The sequence below is a fragment of the Grosmannia clavigera genome (genome assembly GCF_000143105.1).
Source record: "Grosmannia clavigera kw1407 unplaced genomic scaffold GCSC_124, whole genome shotgun sequence".
Classification (NCBI taxonomy): Eukaryota; Fungi; Ascomycota; class Sordariomycetes; order Ophiostomatales; family Ophiostomataceae; genus Leptographium; species Leptographium clavigerum.
Window position 1 is genome coordinate 94,798 of NW_014040819.1, and position 13,983 is coordinate 108,780.

The following is a 13,983-nucleotide window of genomic DNA, read 5'->3' on the forward strand; positions in this document are numbered from 1 at the left end:
AGAGTAAAACTAAGGCTTATTCTAGGCTATAGCCTGTTACAAATATAGTTTTTTATAGTATTTAGTTTAAGCTGCTAATCTTTGCAAGCTACTTTAAAGTTATTTGTTTTAACGCTAAAAGCGTTAGTTACTACAACTAGTAGTAGTACTAGCCTTAAATAAAATCCTTTATATTAAGTTAATTAAGGATTAATAAAAGAGAGTTATTTTAAAGGCTAAATTAGTATTATCTAGTATAAGAAGGTATATTACTAACCCTAAAGAAGTAGTATACTTTATAATAACTACTATAAAGAATAGCCTTACTAACAAAAGGTACTAAAAAATAAGTAAAAAGAAAACAATTTTTGCCTTAAACTAAAGTCTAAACGTTTTTAGTTAAAATAATTAAAATAAAACAATCCTACACAGCAAGAAAATGCTGCCTAAAAGAGGTTAGCAATAACAATGCCGTTATATAAGAAAGGAGGCTTAAAAGAGGCTCTTAAATAAAAATAATGCAAGGGTGCAAATTAAAGCTGCAAGTTAGTGCGAAAATAGGCGAAAAAACACAAGTTAGGTAGTTTCTGGTCAAAATAACCGGGAAAAAGGCCTTAAGGAAGCCGACGAAGTCGGAGAAGCTCGTAAGATGAAAATAAATGATGCTTTTGATAAAGAGTGCGGATTAAGAGGGCTTATGACCTTATGGAAGAAAAGCATGGGATTTTCTGAAAGGAAGCTAAAGCTAGTGGATGCACTGCGGCAGTGAAAAGTCTGCACAGTGACCCACAAGGTCACGTGCAACATCTTCCCCTGCCATTGACAGAAGGCACAGGCCACGACAGAGATCGGTAACGGTGTGGCCAAGAAGATCTACCCCGCACTACCCTAGTTCGAAATCGGCAAGTGCCACCTAGCAATACGGGAACTTGGTTTTGCTTGCGTACTCGTATAATGTACTGCGTACTTTTGCGACTAAATGCAAGTCGTTTACGTACAATGGAAACTTGCTTTGCTCTTTTGTAAGATAATATCTTTCCATAATGGTACTTGCATTAATTTTTGGGTTGATTATCAAGGCAGAGTGTTTCGAATCTCAGACTCACTAGTTTGCCACGCCTTCAAGGGCGCTTTGCCAATTCTGTAACTGTACAGCAGATGACTCCAGAAAACTAGCTATATCGAAGAATGTGATAATAATTACCAATAGCTTCATTAGGTACGACTTTGGTCAATGATAATATAGTGCTACTCAAAATGCTGCATGTACCGTACCTCGTGTCTCCCATCGGAGCGGGTGCATTGATTTTCGAGACAGTGCAACAATGGACCGTAGTGCTGCAGCCTCCCTCTCGATTTACGAATTACGAGAAGTAAAGTGATACGTACTACAACTCGTAAATTATAATGGCATCCCACGCCAAGAAGAGCCGTACGATATTGGCCTCCAGATGACATCACAATGGACATGTTTGCCGAGTTGCACTGTATGGCAGCAACTTGGCACACCGGACTAAGCACCAATGCAAGAGAAAGCGCCGAAAATACAGGCGTTCACTTCGCACTACCTTTTTTTTTTTTTTTGGTTAGGCCACCGCCTTTTGGAAAGTCGCACTGTTCGATACACTGCATGTATAATATAACTCGCAGTCCTTTGTCGTGCCTTTTGTTGCTTAAAATCCTTTCCACTTTCTTCAATTTCTTCAATTTCAATACTTATATTTTGCGATCACAATGTTTCATTCAACATCAGGAGTTAACGATCGTGGCTTCACTACCGAGCTAGTGCATGCCAAGGAGAAGCAATCGTCTCTGGAGCAGTTGGGTCCTAGGTTTTCTTCCTCCGAAGCAGCACGTGGAAGTGCTGACTCGCTAACACGTCGGCTACAAAACCGCCACATTCAGCTCATAGCCATCGGCGGGTCAATTGGCACGGCGCTCTTCCTGAGCATTGGCGGTGGACTGAATAAGGGCGGCCCTGGCAGTCTGTTCATTGCTTACACCCTCTACAGCATTGTCCTGGGTCTGGTCAATAATTGCATTGCCGAAATGACAGTTTACATGCCAGTGAGCGGTGGCTTTATCCGTCTTGCAGGGAAATGGGTTGACGACTCGCTCGGCTTTATGGCTGGGTGGAACTTCTTCCTCTACGAGGCGCTGCTCATACCCTTTGAGATATCTGCCTTGTCGATCGTCTTAACGTATTGGCGCGACGACATACCAACTGCTGCCGTCTGCGGTGTTTGCATTGCTGCATATATGTGAGCCTTCCTCTATCACCCTTTCACTATTCCCCTTATTTTCTTTCCGTTTTAAAAGCTTCCTTCCACTTGCAAATACGTATAGGCAGGCAATACCCAGCGCTGTCCAGTCTCCTATTCACATCCAGCTACGCTCTGCGGATTAAGATCAGGTAGAGTATAGCGAGGGAAAGCAGGTATGGTCATCCGCCGTATGTCGGATGCCCATATCCTACCCGAGTACAGTAACCGAGAGAAAGTTCAAAGGAACAGACGCACCTCCATTCCATTCTATATATAATGTGACACGATACACTATTGAGGATCACCGCTGAATACTAATTTTTCGGTACACTTCATCGGGTCTTAATTAAAGCGTTTTAAACATCTTTGTCGTGGAAGTGTACGGCGAGGCTGAGTTCTGGCTCGCAATAGGCAAGGTCTTCCTTATTGTCATGCTCTACTGCTTCACCTTTGTGACGATGGTGGGCGGCAACCCGCAGCACGACGCATACGGCTTCCGTTACTGGAAGCACCCGGGATCGTTTGCCGAGCATCTCTCCAAAGGGGCTTTGGGTCGGCTCGAGGGATTCCTGGCTGCGCTCTGGTCGGCCTCCTTTACTGTTGTTGGGCCTGAATACATCTCAATGGTGGCGGCCGAAGCCAAGCACCCTCGCATCTACATTAAGAACGCGTTTAAAACAGTCTACTGGCGTTTCGGTGCCTTTTTCATCCTCGGGTCGCTGTGTTGTGGCATCGTTGTGGCTTACAACGATCCGGTCCTGGCTGGAGGCTCTGGCTCAGGCACGGCTGCAGCATCGCCTTACGTCATTGCCATGGAAAACCTAGGCGTTGATATGCTGCCACATATTGTTAATGCTCTGCTCTTCACCAGCATCTTCTCCGCCGGAAACACGTACTGCTACTGTGCCACCCACAGTCTGTATGGACTTGCCCTTGAGGGTCGGGCTCCCAAGATCCTGACCAAGTGCTGGCGTGGAAACCCGCTCTTGTGTTTCTGCATCGTCATATGCTTTCCGTTCCTCTCCTTCCTCTCGGTCTCCAACGGGTCAAATGTGGTCCTGACGTGGTTAGTGAACCTGGTCACGGCCGGTGGGATCATCAACTACATCGTCATCACGACGACGTACATTTGTTTTTACCGCGCCTGCAAAGCCCAAGGGTTCGACCGTACTCAATTGCCATATGTCGGCTACTTTCAGCCCTATTGCGCATACATCGGACTTACGTGGATGACTGTGGTCGTGGTCTTCTACGGATACTCCAGCTTTCGGCCCTGGAGCGTCCAAAACTTCTTTACCTACTACACCATGGCCATCCTGGCCCCCATTCTGTTCGTCAGTTGGAAACTAATTAAGCGCACCAGCTTTCGTCGACCGCACGAGGTCGATCTGGTGTGGGAATCCGAGGCCATCCGCGAGTACGAAGCACTCGAAACAGAAGCCCCTGTCGGGTTTTGGGCCGAGTTGATGGAGATGCGTGGGCCAAAGTTCTCGAAGCTGGAGCGGTCTAACGTTGCGGCGGTCTGAAATAGCTATAGGATAGTTGCAATACTGGAAGCCTTCTCGAAAGAGGGTCTGGGACGGATGCATTGGCTTATGTCACAATGCTTTTGGCAATATACAACGCGTTTTATTATACCATTGGGACAACCCGGATGCAGCACGTCCGAATGGCAGCACATAAAAACCTTCTCAACCTTGACCGAGTAGTTCGAAGTACCCACCATGTATGAAGTGATTCACTACACACGCACAATTTGCGTCGGGCTACTGCTACTACTACAAGACCGCAATTCCTGGCACACTAAAATCCGTCGGCCCAGCCGACAGAATCTTTTATACTTTTCATTTTCATACACGATGGAATACGAAGAGAGCACCGACTCGGCCCCCGGCAGCCATCTGGATTCCCGCCATGGCGCGAACAGGCCGCTGGCCGTGATTGCGGCCACTGGGATTGGGGTGAGTGCATGGCGTCGTCGGCTGAAGCTACTCTCGCTGACTGTCAGATCTTTCTCTCCGCTGCCGACTCCACCATTGTCATCGCCTCGTACGGCCGCATCGGCAACGATCTAGATGCCCTTGGTGAGGCCAATTGGGTCGCCCTGGGCTACTACCTAACCCTCAGCACCTTCCAGCCGCTGTACGGCCGCCTGAGTGACATCTTTGGCGTCCGCCGCTGTCTGCTCTTCGCCTATGCTACCTTCGGCCTCGGCTCTCTCCTCTGCGGCCTCTCCGGCTCCATCTGGCAGCTCTTTGCCGCTCGTCTCTGCCAGGGCATCGGCGGTGGTGGCATGACCACGCTTGTCAGCATCCTGCTTACCGACATTGTCCCACTCGAAGACCGCGGCCTCTGGCAGGGCCTCTTAAACATTGTCTATGCTGCTGGAGCCGGAGCTGGAGGTCCGATCGGTGGCGCATTTGCCGAGTCGACATGGGGCTGGCGGGTCTCCTTCTTTGTGCAGATCCCCTTTAGCATCCTCGCATTCGTTGCTGTCAGCCTAGTTCTGCCCTCGTCTGCCGGTTATGCCAGGACATCTGCATTTCCTACGACCGTTGAGCCTCACGAATTTCGGGAATCCATCGATTTACACCAACCACATAATTCTCCTACGTCTCCCCTCACTCGCATCGACTTTCCTGGTGCCTTCTCCCTCTTCGCTGCTATCCTCTCTCTCCTCGTTGCCCTCGACCGTGGAAGCAATGTCGGTTGGGCCAGTCCATTCTGCTGGGCTCCTCTTGTCGCCTTCCCCCTCTTCGCAGCGATCTTTCTCCACATCGAGACCGCCGTGGCCGTTGAGCCGTTCACCCCCCCTGCCTGGGTCGCCCGCCGGTCTCGTCTACCTGCCTACCTCTCCAGCCTCTTCGCCTTTGGTGCCAATGTAGCTCATGCCTACTCCCTCGCCATGATCTACCAGGTAACCCGTGATGCATCTCCCCTCCAAGCCTCCCTTTTGCTCCTGCCTGGAACAATCGCGGAGGTCATTGGGACGCTCTTGTCCGGATTTCTGCTCAAGCGCTCCTTTAATTTGTACCGCCTCAACATATTCGGTTATGCCATGGTTGCCCTCGGGAACGTCTCCATTGCCAATGGTGCTCGGTCTTCTACTCGCCTGGCCGTTCTCCTCTTCGGAAACGCTATGGCGGGCCTTGGAAACGGGTTTGGAATTATTACTTCTCTTGTCAATCCCGGTGTGTTTCTATCCGTTTTTTTCAATCATGATTCATAATCAGAGATGCCTCTTCACTACAACTCTCACCTAACCTCCTCTAGTCGCTTCTGCCAAGAAGGAGGAACAGGCAATAGCTGTTTCGTCTTGCTACCTCTTCCGCGTCATCGGATCAATCACCGGTATTTCCATCACCTCCGCCTTGACTCGGAAATCTCTTGGTGCTATCCTGCAATCCACGCTCGATGCCGACGATGTCAGCTACATCCTCTCGCAGACTCGGCACAGCCTCGACTTTCTCTCCGATCTGGACCCAACCCTTGCGGCGATCGTTGCGACAGCGTACGGCCGAGCTCTTGGCTTAGGCCTTTGGCTTCCAGCAGCTTATGCTGTTTGTGCTGTCATCAGTAGTATATTTCTGCGAACACAGAGAACCCAATTGTAGCGTTGGAATCATGAGCTGGAAGACAATTATAGACACAAAACTATCATCTTATCACAGTTCTCGCAAATAGACTTTGCATTCTTGCCGCATTGTAGCAGCCTTTCCCACTCCTTTCCAGTACTTTTCCTTCAGCTAAAGAATAGCAAATCCCTTCTCGGCCCAACTCTCTCGTCCCATCTGGGAAACACATACGTGTCTGTACCCACAAGTGGCTGCCCAGCAAAGTCCGCCAGCCAGTGAAGTGCTGCTCAAGCTATTCAATAATGATTAGTATCTCATTTCATAGAAGAGATCCAGCATTATGACGAAAGCCAGGAAGCTCCACGTGCCCAGAACACGTCGCAGGATCATTTTGTTCTGACCTTTGGGGGCTGAAAATCTTTCCTCTCGGAGCCGCTTCACACCCAGCTGCTTTTGTTCCGCCGTCAGCTAGCGGGAGCAAGTGGGCATATTAGGGAAGAAGATGACGCCGATGAATGCAATAGGGCTAGTCATAACAAAACACAGGATAAGCACCCTTCTTCACCCCTGCAAGCCGTAGCCGTGTTTCAGGTTGGTGTAAGCGTAAGCCTGCAAGTAATCGGCCATCAGCTAGCCAATCGGCTGGCAACCCAAAAGGGCGTTTCTGCTGCGAAGCGTTTCTGCGGTGTGTCAGAAGACAGGCTGTGTATAAACGACGTTCATAACGTATCGTATACGGGCTTAAGAACCTACGAGTTGACTATGTGCATCAGGCCAATATAGGAAGACGTAGCAGCAAAGCCGATGAAGGACCGCATGACCACCAGCTGATTGTGTGTCTTGACAAATGTAGTTAGCCGCGTACAGTGAGAGGTACGTTCTTGCTTTCTTTTGTTAGCTATTTGAAATGGATTCGCCTCATTCTATCAATGGCCAGTACGGTGTTGATTGTGCAGCTATAAAGCTTGTGGCTGTGGGGGGGTACTATGGCCGTGCAGGATCCGGAATATGCACCCCTGTATTCCGTACGGAGTGGTGTATGTCGTTATTTAGCCGACTGAACGGCAACTCTACTTAAAATCTTTGATGTAGCAGCGGTAGCATCGTTACCATCATCACTACCATCACTACTAACACTACGGAGTAACAGCACCGTTCAGGACAGGACCCATATTTACAGACACCACTTTAATCCCACGTCCTGGCTGGTCCACTAGAGCCGTGATTACGTGACAACAATTTTAGCTCCTTTTTGGAGCGAAAGCAAGGTGTTGATTGCGGGTCAAAAAGTTCAAAAAACATGTTTATGATCATGTAGGAACGACTACAAAATCACCCTAGTTTCCCTTTACACAGACAGGCGGCAAGCTTGTAGAACAAAACCATAGCTGCAGTAGCATTTCCCCAAAGATGTGCAATTTAGACCGTCCTGACTAGATGGCCACAATCGTCTTTGCTCATATCAGACCTCCGTTACCGCCACGTCGTACTCACCGAGGTCGTAGAGATCCCACAGCCAGAGGGTACGGAGTAGGAGCGATTGGGATCGCTCTCCCAAACGATGGAACCACCAGATTCAACGCGGATGAACTTGTACTCAAAGGTAGTGCCAGCCGGGAGACTAACGGTGACGAACCAGAAATTGTTGGAGGATGTGTAGTCGGAAGCACTGAGGGCAATGGCACTGCTGGTGTTCCAACTTCCAAGCTTTGCAATTGAGCCTGTGAGGAACACATTTTCGCCATATGACGTCGTGGCAATTTCATCAAATGTGACGGCAACTGCTGTCGGGGTGCTACAGGTACTGGAGGAGATGCTCGTGGTGGCAGTGTTGGATGGTTTCGTCGCCGTCGCTGAAGCCGTTCCGCTCGTCAGGGAACTCGGCCACGAGGCCGTGGGTGCGGTGCTGTAGGTGCCGATGGCTGAGGTGGCCGAGCAGACGGCCGGCACGCTGGATGCGGTCGTCTCGCCCCAGGGCTTTGGTACAACTGCATTACGGCGCATATTGGTCGTCAGCAGGGCAGCATAGGACCAGGTGAGGTCGCGGGCAGACAGCGATGTTCCGGAAGACTTGTCGAACTGCTCCGAGAGGGAGCCGTTGGTCATGGCGTGAGTCTGGACGATGCTGACGAAGCTGTCGGCATACGTACGGACGGCTGAAACAATGGCGCTATAGGTCGAGCTCGAGGACGAGTATGTTCCGACAGCGGCTGAACTGTACAGGTCCGTGAAGAAGGACAACGACGTGGACGTGATGGTCAGCGAACCTGTCGCATTCCACTGGATGATAGCGTCGTACAGCTGCTCCGCGGCGGCCAACGTGGTCAGGAACCAAGGATTACCGTTGTAGTATGAATCCTCCGGGTAGCGGCCTGTTGCGACTGCTTTACCCGTAGCCAAGCCGCTGTTGATACTGTAGATGCTCCGGAATGCGTCCACATAGACCTTGTGGTTCGCTAGCGCCCGTGCTGAACACGGCTGAAGCGTACTGTCGTCACATCCCGCCCTCGGATCAAACGTATGGATGCTGCTGATCAGTGTGTTGGCGTCCTTGCCTGACCGGCTGTACCCAAAGTTGGCGTTGACGTAGCTGCCCGTCCAGAAGCTCTGCAGATAGCAGAGGATCTGCGGTGCCTGCGAGTCGCAGTATGTGCATGACGATTCGACGCGAGCCGCAAATGAGCTGCCCTCCACCAGAGCCCGGTGCTGTGCTGAGACAGTGAAGAAAGAGGAACCGCTGACTTCTTCCCAGAGGTCTGAGATGAAAGCATTAGACACGGGTGTCACATACTGCAGCCTGAGGATAGATGCTCACCGTAGCCTGTATTGTTCCAGTATTCAGCTACATAGGACAGATCGTTGCGAACAATTGGCCAGATGTTGTTGATTGCATATGAGGAGTAGCCGTTGTCCTGAGGTCAACCAGCGGGTTAATATTGTAAACGGTAGAAGTCATTTCGAAATCGAAAAAGATAATCGCAGTACCACAACCAACGCACCAGGAGCCAGTTTCCAAAGTCAATCAAGGCTGTTGCCCGCAAAGCCGGTCCGTCGCGCTGTGGCCGACCCCAGCTGCCGGTGAAGGCAGTCTCATCGACGTTGAACTTGGGCTCGCCGAGTCCGGTGCCGTCTGACAGTGAGCCGGATGGATTGGAGACCGTCTGCAACACCGCCTGTGCGTTGACATAATTCTCCAACGTCGTCTGCAGGCTGGTCTCGCCATTGCGGAACAGCTCTACCAGCGTCTTGGCCACGAGCGCGGCATCGCGACTCCAGGAGTAGTAATCTTCCTTAGTCAGCACGATGAGCATCACGGGACTATGGCATCACGAGACCGCTGGATATGAGAATGAGAATGATAATTGCCAGATTGGGTGATGCCTTCACGTACAGTCGGGACTGTCAGTGCTTGGACTAGCAATAATGATGCCACTGTCTGCACTGGTAGCGTACTGGCCCTTGTTGCCAATGTTGGCGAGGATGCGGTCGATCGCGATGGTAGCCTCGGATTCCAACCAGCTGTCCAGGCTAGTGCTCTCCCGGAAGCGCAACTGGGCGTCGAGCGAAGATGGTGCAGCCAAGGCGACGCGCCCTATGGTAAGAGCACATAGGGCGCGAGAGACAGACAGAAGCATGTTGGGTAGAGTGGGGCGGAGGGAGAGTTGAGTGGGTCAGAGTGTGATCAGGAGATGAGGGCCTGATGAGGACCTCTTGAGGAGCTCAATTGCTGGAGGGGAGGCAAAGAAGAGTCTGTCTGGGGTATCGGGCACCCCTTCCTTAAATACTTCTCGAGGAAAGGCATACGCGCTCAGGCCGAGCGTGACAATAGGGCCGAAATGGAAAGAAAAGAAAGTAGGTGAGCAGAAATAAAAGAAATCGTAAAATAAACCATAAAATAGCTGGCAGGAATGACAATCAGACTCGCAGCTCTTTCCTCCACCACTCATCAGTCTCTATCCACTCTCCACATTTACACTCGCCACGCACCAAAAACCACTCAGGAGCCGCCATTCAATCTAGGCCCCAACCCCTGGCCAACGAGTCATACCATCGCGGCTCTCTCCGCGCCAAACCTGTCACATGCTCCGGCATGCGGGGTCTCCACAAAGTCGGCCAGCTAGGCCGGAAGCCACGCTCGAAAACGTTGCATCGTCACTTGACTCTTTCGGCCCTATCATTGCTGCAGTGCTCCTCGTGGCCTGTGCGCTGGCGCTGCCGTGTGCACACAGAGCATACCCGAAGAGGAAGCGCACCGCAACGCTGTACTACGACAGGCAGGTCGGCCGGAGATGGTCACCAACACAAGCCAAGTTTCGGTGGCACTCCGGAGACGGAAGACGCTTTTCGGCCCACCGTCATGAGAGGCCGACGAAGATCGTGGTGGCCAGACGCATGTAGCAGTCGAGCTGCCAAATGCAGTTAGCGGTACAAACGCCGATCAAACAACTTCGCCCACTGGTCATGCTGCCTTGCCGAGCATTACCTGGGGGCCGAACCAAGTCGGTGAACCAAGGAGCCGAAGTATCTCCACTTTCCCCGCGAGATCTCCAACCGTGGACGCTGCTATCGAAGGGCTGGCTTAAAAGGTCTTGGCTGTCATTCCTGCATGTCGTGCATCGTCTATGGAAGGCAGATGTCAGCTGTCTGCTGCCTATTGTAACATATGCACTATGTATCACACTCACTATAGCCACATTAGATGGTCTTGCATCGCCTTGTGGGCCCTCCTCGGCCAAGTCGCCCTAGCACTGACTCCAGTACAGTGGCGCGGCCAGTCTATTTACTTTCTTCTAACAGACCGGTTTGCCCGCACCGACAACAGCACCACTGCTGCATGCGACACCAGCAAGAGGGTTAGCCTCTGGTTCTGTCTTAGTTTGTACTTAGAGTCGATCGGCTAAAGCTTACAGGCGTACTGCGGTGGAAGCTGGCAGGGAATTATCAACCAGGTAAGTGCGATTAGGCGCACTTCTGGCACTTGCTTATACTTGTCCATAGCTGGATTACATTCAAGGAATGGGCTTCACAGCCGTATGGATCACACCAGTGACGGGGCAATTCTACGAAAGCACATCTGATGGGACGTCGTATCACGGGTACTGGCAACAGGACATGTCAGTTGGAGAACCTGCCCTTCTCTTGATGTGGCTCTTTGTTGACACTCTGACAGATATGATTTAAACCCCAACTATGGAACCGGAAGTGACCTCCTGAAGTTATCCAAAGCGCTGCACGACCGTGGAATGTACCTCATGGTCGATGTGGTGGCGAACCACATGGTGAGCTAGAGGGGGCGTAAATACAGTCTTGACGGGACCCACGTACTGACAGACACCAGGGCTACGATGGCAGTGACTCATCCGTGGACTACAGCGTGTTCGACCCGTTCAACGCCGCGAGCTACTTCCACCCTTACTGCCTCATCTCCAACTATGAAAACCAAACAGAGGTAGAGGACTGCTGGCTTGGAGACTCATCTGTGTCTCTGCCGGACCTCAACACATCCCAAACAGCTGTTCAAGACATATGGTACAGCTGGGTGTCATCTCTGGTAACCAACTACTCGGGTAAGTACTCACCTCTCTACTGTCTCACAAGCCTGCTTTTAACAAACTATCCAGTTGATGGTCTGCGTATAGACACCGTAAAGCATGTGCAGAAGTCATTTTGGTCTGGTTTTAACGATGCTGCCGGGGTCTATTGCGTTGGCGAGGTCTTCGACGGCGACCCGGACTATGCCTGTGCTTACCAGAAGTACCTGGACGGTCTGTTGAACTACCCGATCTACTATCCGCTTATAAGCGTCTTTAGCGGTTCCGGCACCTCTTCTAGTATCAGTAGCCTCTACAGCATGGTAGCCTCAGTGGCGGCCGATTGCACTGACGCTACGCTATTAGGCACTTTCGTCGAAAACCACGACAACCCTCGGTTTGCCAGCTACACGACCGATTATTCCCTGGCCAAAAATGCGCTAGTATTTCTCTTTCTCAGCGACGGCATCCCCATCGTCTATGCTGGCCAGGAGCAGCACTACAGCGGCGGTGCAGACCCGGCCAATCGTGAGGCGACTTGGCTTTCCGGATATAACATCACGGCCGAGCTTTATGTCTTCCTCCGCACTACCAACAAGATTCGCAGCCTTGTTGCCACCCGTGACTCTGCCTGGACCACCGCGCCAAATACCCCCTTCTACCAGGATACCACCACGCTCGCCATGCGAAAAGGATCCGTTTCTGGAAGTCAGGTTATTACTATTGTCAGCAACCTCGGTCAGGGTGGCAGTAGCTACAGTCTCACCCTCAACAGCACTGAAACTGGTTACACTGCTGATGCCTCCTTCGTCGAGGCATATTCATGCGCAAGCCTCGCCGCAGATTCAGCCGGCAATGTAGCTGTTCCGATGTCTTCGGGCCTTCCCAGAATCCTTGTCCCGGCTTCCTGGATCAGTGACAGCGGTCTGTGTGGCTCTTCTGTGTTGTCTGCGACTGCTACCAATTCGGCTTCGACGAAAGCGTCCTCTGCAACATCCTCATCTTCCACTATCACCACCGCTTGTACAACAGCAACAGCCCTTCCCGTCATATTCAAGGAGACGGTGACCACCGTGTACGGTGAAAACATTTTCATCTCGGGATCTATCTCCCAGCTTGGCAATTGGAATACAGCCAACGCTGTAGCCTTGTCCGCAGCCAATTACACCACCGCTAATCCGCTTTGGTTCGTCACGGTCACGCTGCCCACTGGCACTGCATTTGAGTACAAGTACATGAAAGTAGGCAGTGGCGGTACTGTCATCTGGGAGAGCGATCCCAACAGGTCGTTCACCGTGTCCTCTAGTTGTGTTGGGACAGTCGTTGTAGACAGCAGCACCTGGCGTTAGCTCCTCTGTGTTCAAGTCTAGTGAAGCCAATGGCATCTTTTTCTTATCCGATACCAAGCCCTGGTAACTCAATTGGCTAGAGTGTTGGACTTTTACTTCCGTTCAGAGAGATCCAGAGGTTGCGGGTTCGACCCCCGCCTGGGGCGCTGTCTCTTTTTTTGCTGGTGGCACAAGTGCGAGGAATTGGCCTACTCTTTTCGAAGCAACCGATGTGCCGACAGCAAATTACACACCATCTCAAATAGACGTCTTTAAGCCGACTTGGGCCGACCTGATTCCAATCTGACATTATGCAGCGCTTGATTGTTACGAACACGCTGTTATACGAGAATTGCTCACGAGTTCCAAATTTATATTAAGCTGGCTGTTCAAATCTTACGACGCATGTTCTTTTTATTTCTCGTAAAATTGGATTGTAGCACCCGAGTGCATGAAATAATGGCGAATGTACAGCGCCTAGTGGTAAAAGTAGCGATATAAGTATACTAAAAGGGGACATCGATTATAGACTTCGCAGGCTAACTCCGAGTAATTTAGTCAGGTTGTATTATGTGTTACTCAAAATAGCCCGTAGATATCGAAAGTGAGGTGCAATTAGCTCCTGTCAAACATAATTACAGGTCTCGACGTCGTTCAGCCTTATTTACTAAGTTCGGCCCTTTTGTGTCCGTTTCTATACCGCCCATTAATACAAAAGCTTGCGTGTTAATACTTTTCTCTACTCCTTTCTCCTGTCCTTGTCTCCCATTTTCGTACTATTCACCAGCAGCCAGGGTTGGGAAAAATACTAGTAGTACTTAAGTACTAGAGTACTATAGTAGTAATTAATAAGTAAGTATTCTAGAAGTTTCTATAGTAATTAGTAACTAAGTAGTCTAGAAGTTTCTATAGTAATTACCAACTAGATATTCTAGAAGCGTCTAAACTAATATAAGATATATAAATACCAGCCTTTATCCTCCTTTACTCTATATTTTTTTAATTACTATAATAATAACACAAATAAAACAAAAACAATAGCAACAGCAACAGCAACAGCAATAGTAATAACATACTTTTAGTTTATTTTTTTATTTTACTTACTAGTAAGTTATATTTTATTTATATCCCTTCTTTTACTTTACTTTATATACTTTATTTGTATAGGTTATATTATAATCTATAATATAGCTTATTCCTTAGTTTATCTTACTTAATATATCTTAAGCAAAAACTTAAGCTTATATATATTAATAATTTAAACTAAGGGATAATCTATAAAGCTTATAAGCTATAAAGATTATTC

The 13,983-nt window shown here is 49.9% G+C and overlaps 4 protein-coding genes across 4 annotated transcripts; 3 read left to right on the forward strand and 1 right to left on the reverse strand.

Annotated features, from left to right (window-relative positions):
• Positions 1-1,713: 1,713 nt before the first annotated feature.
• CMQ_1788 (amino acid permease) lies at positions 1,714-3,769 on the forward strand (the record flags this gene model as incomplete). The annotated part of the gene is made up of 2 exons (XM_014319159.1): positions 1,714-2,240; positions 2,596-3,769. 2 exons carry the CDS (start codon positions 1,714-1,716, stop codon positions 3,767-3,769), a joined length of 1,701 nt encoding a protein of 566 aa, XP_014174634.1.
• A 333-nt stretch (positions 3,770-4,102) lies between these two features.
• Positions 4,103-5,927, forward strand: CMQ_1805 (major facilitator superfamily transporter multidrug resistance; the record flags this gene model as incomplete). Its single annotated transcript, XM_014319176.1, has 4 exons — positions 4,103-4,204; positions 4,252-5,434; positions 5,517-5,754; positions 5,915-5,927. The coding sequence occupies 4 exons, from the start codon at positions 4,103-4,105 to the stop codon at positions 5,925-5,927; spliced, it is 1,536 nt and encodes a 511-aa protein (XP_014174651.1).
• A 1,364-nt stretch (positions 5,928-7,291) lies between these two features.
• On the reverse strand, positions 7,292-9,453 carry CMQ_1785 (beta-glucosidase; the record flags this gene model as incomplete). Its single annotated transcript, XM_014319156.1, has 4 exons — positions 7,292-8,574; positions 8,634-8,730; positions 8,818-9,104; positions 9,210-9,453. 4 exons carry the CDS (start codon positions 9,451-9,453, stop codon positions 7,292-7,294), a joined length of 1,911 nt encoding a protein of 636 aa, XP_014174631.1.
• A 445-nt stretch (positions 9,454-9,898) lies between these two features.
• On the forward strand, positions 9,899-12,698 carry CMQ_1802 (O-glycosyl hydrolase; the record flags this gene model as incomplete). Its single annotated transcript, XM_014319173.1, has 7 exons — positions 9,899-10,134; positions 10,509-10,671; positions 10,729-10,767; positions 10,817-10,932; positions 10,989-11,097; positions 11,157-11,385; positions 11,440-12,698. 7 exons carry the CDS (start codon positions 9,899-9,901, stop codon positions 12,696-12,698), a joined length of 2,151 nt encoding a protein of 716 aa, XP_014174648.1.
• Between the last annotated feature and the right edge of the window lie 1,285 nt (positions 12,699-13,983).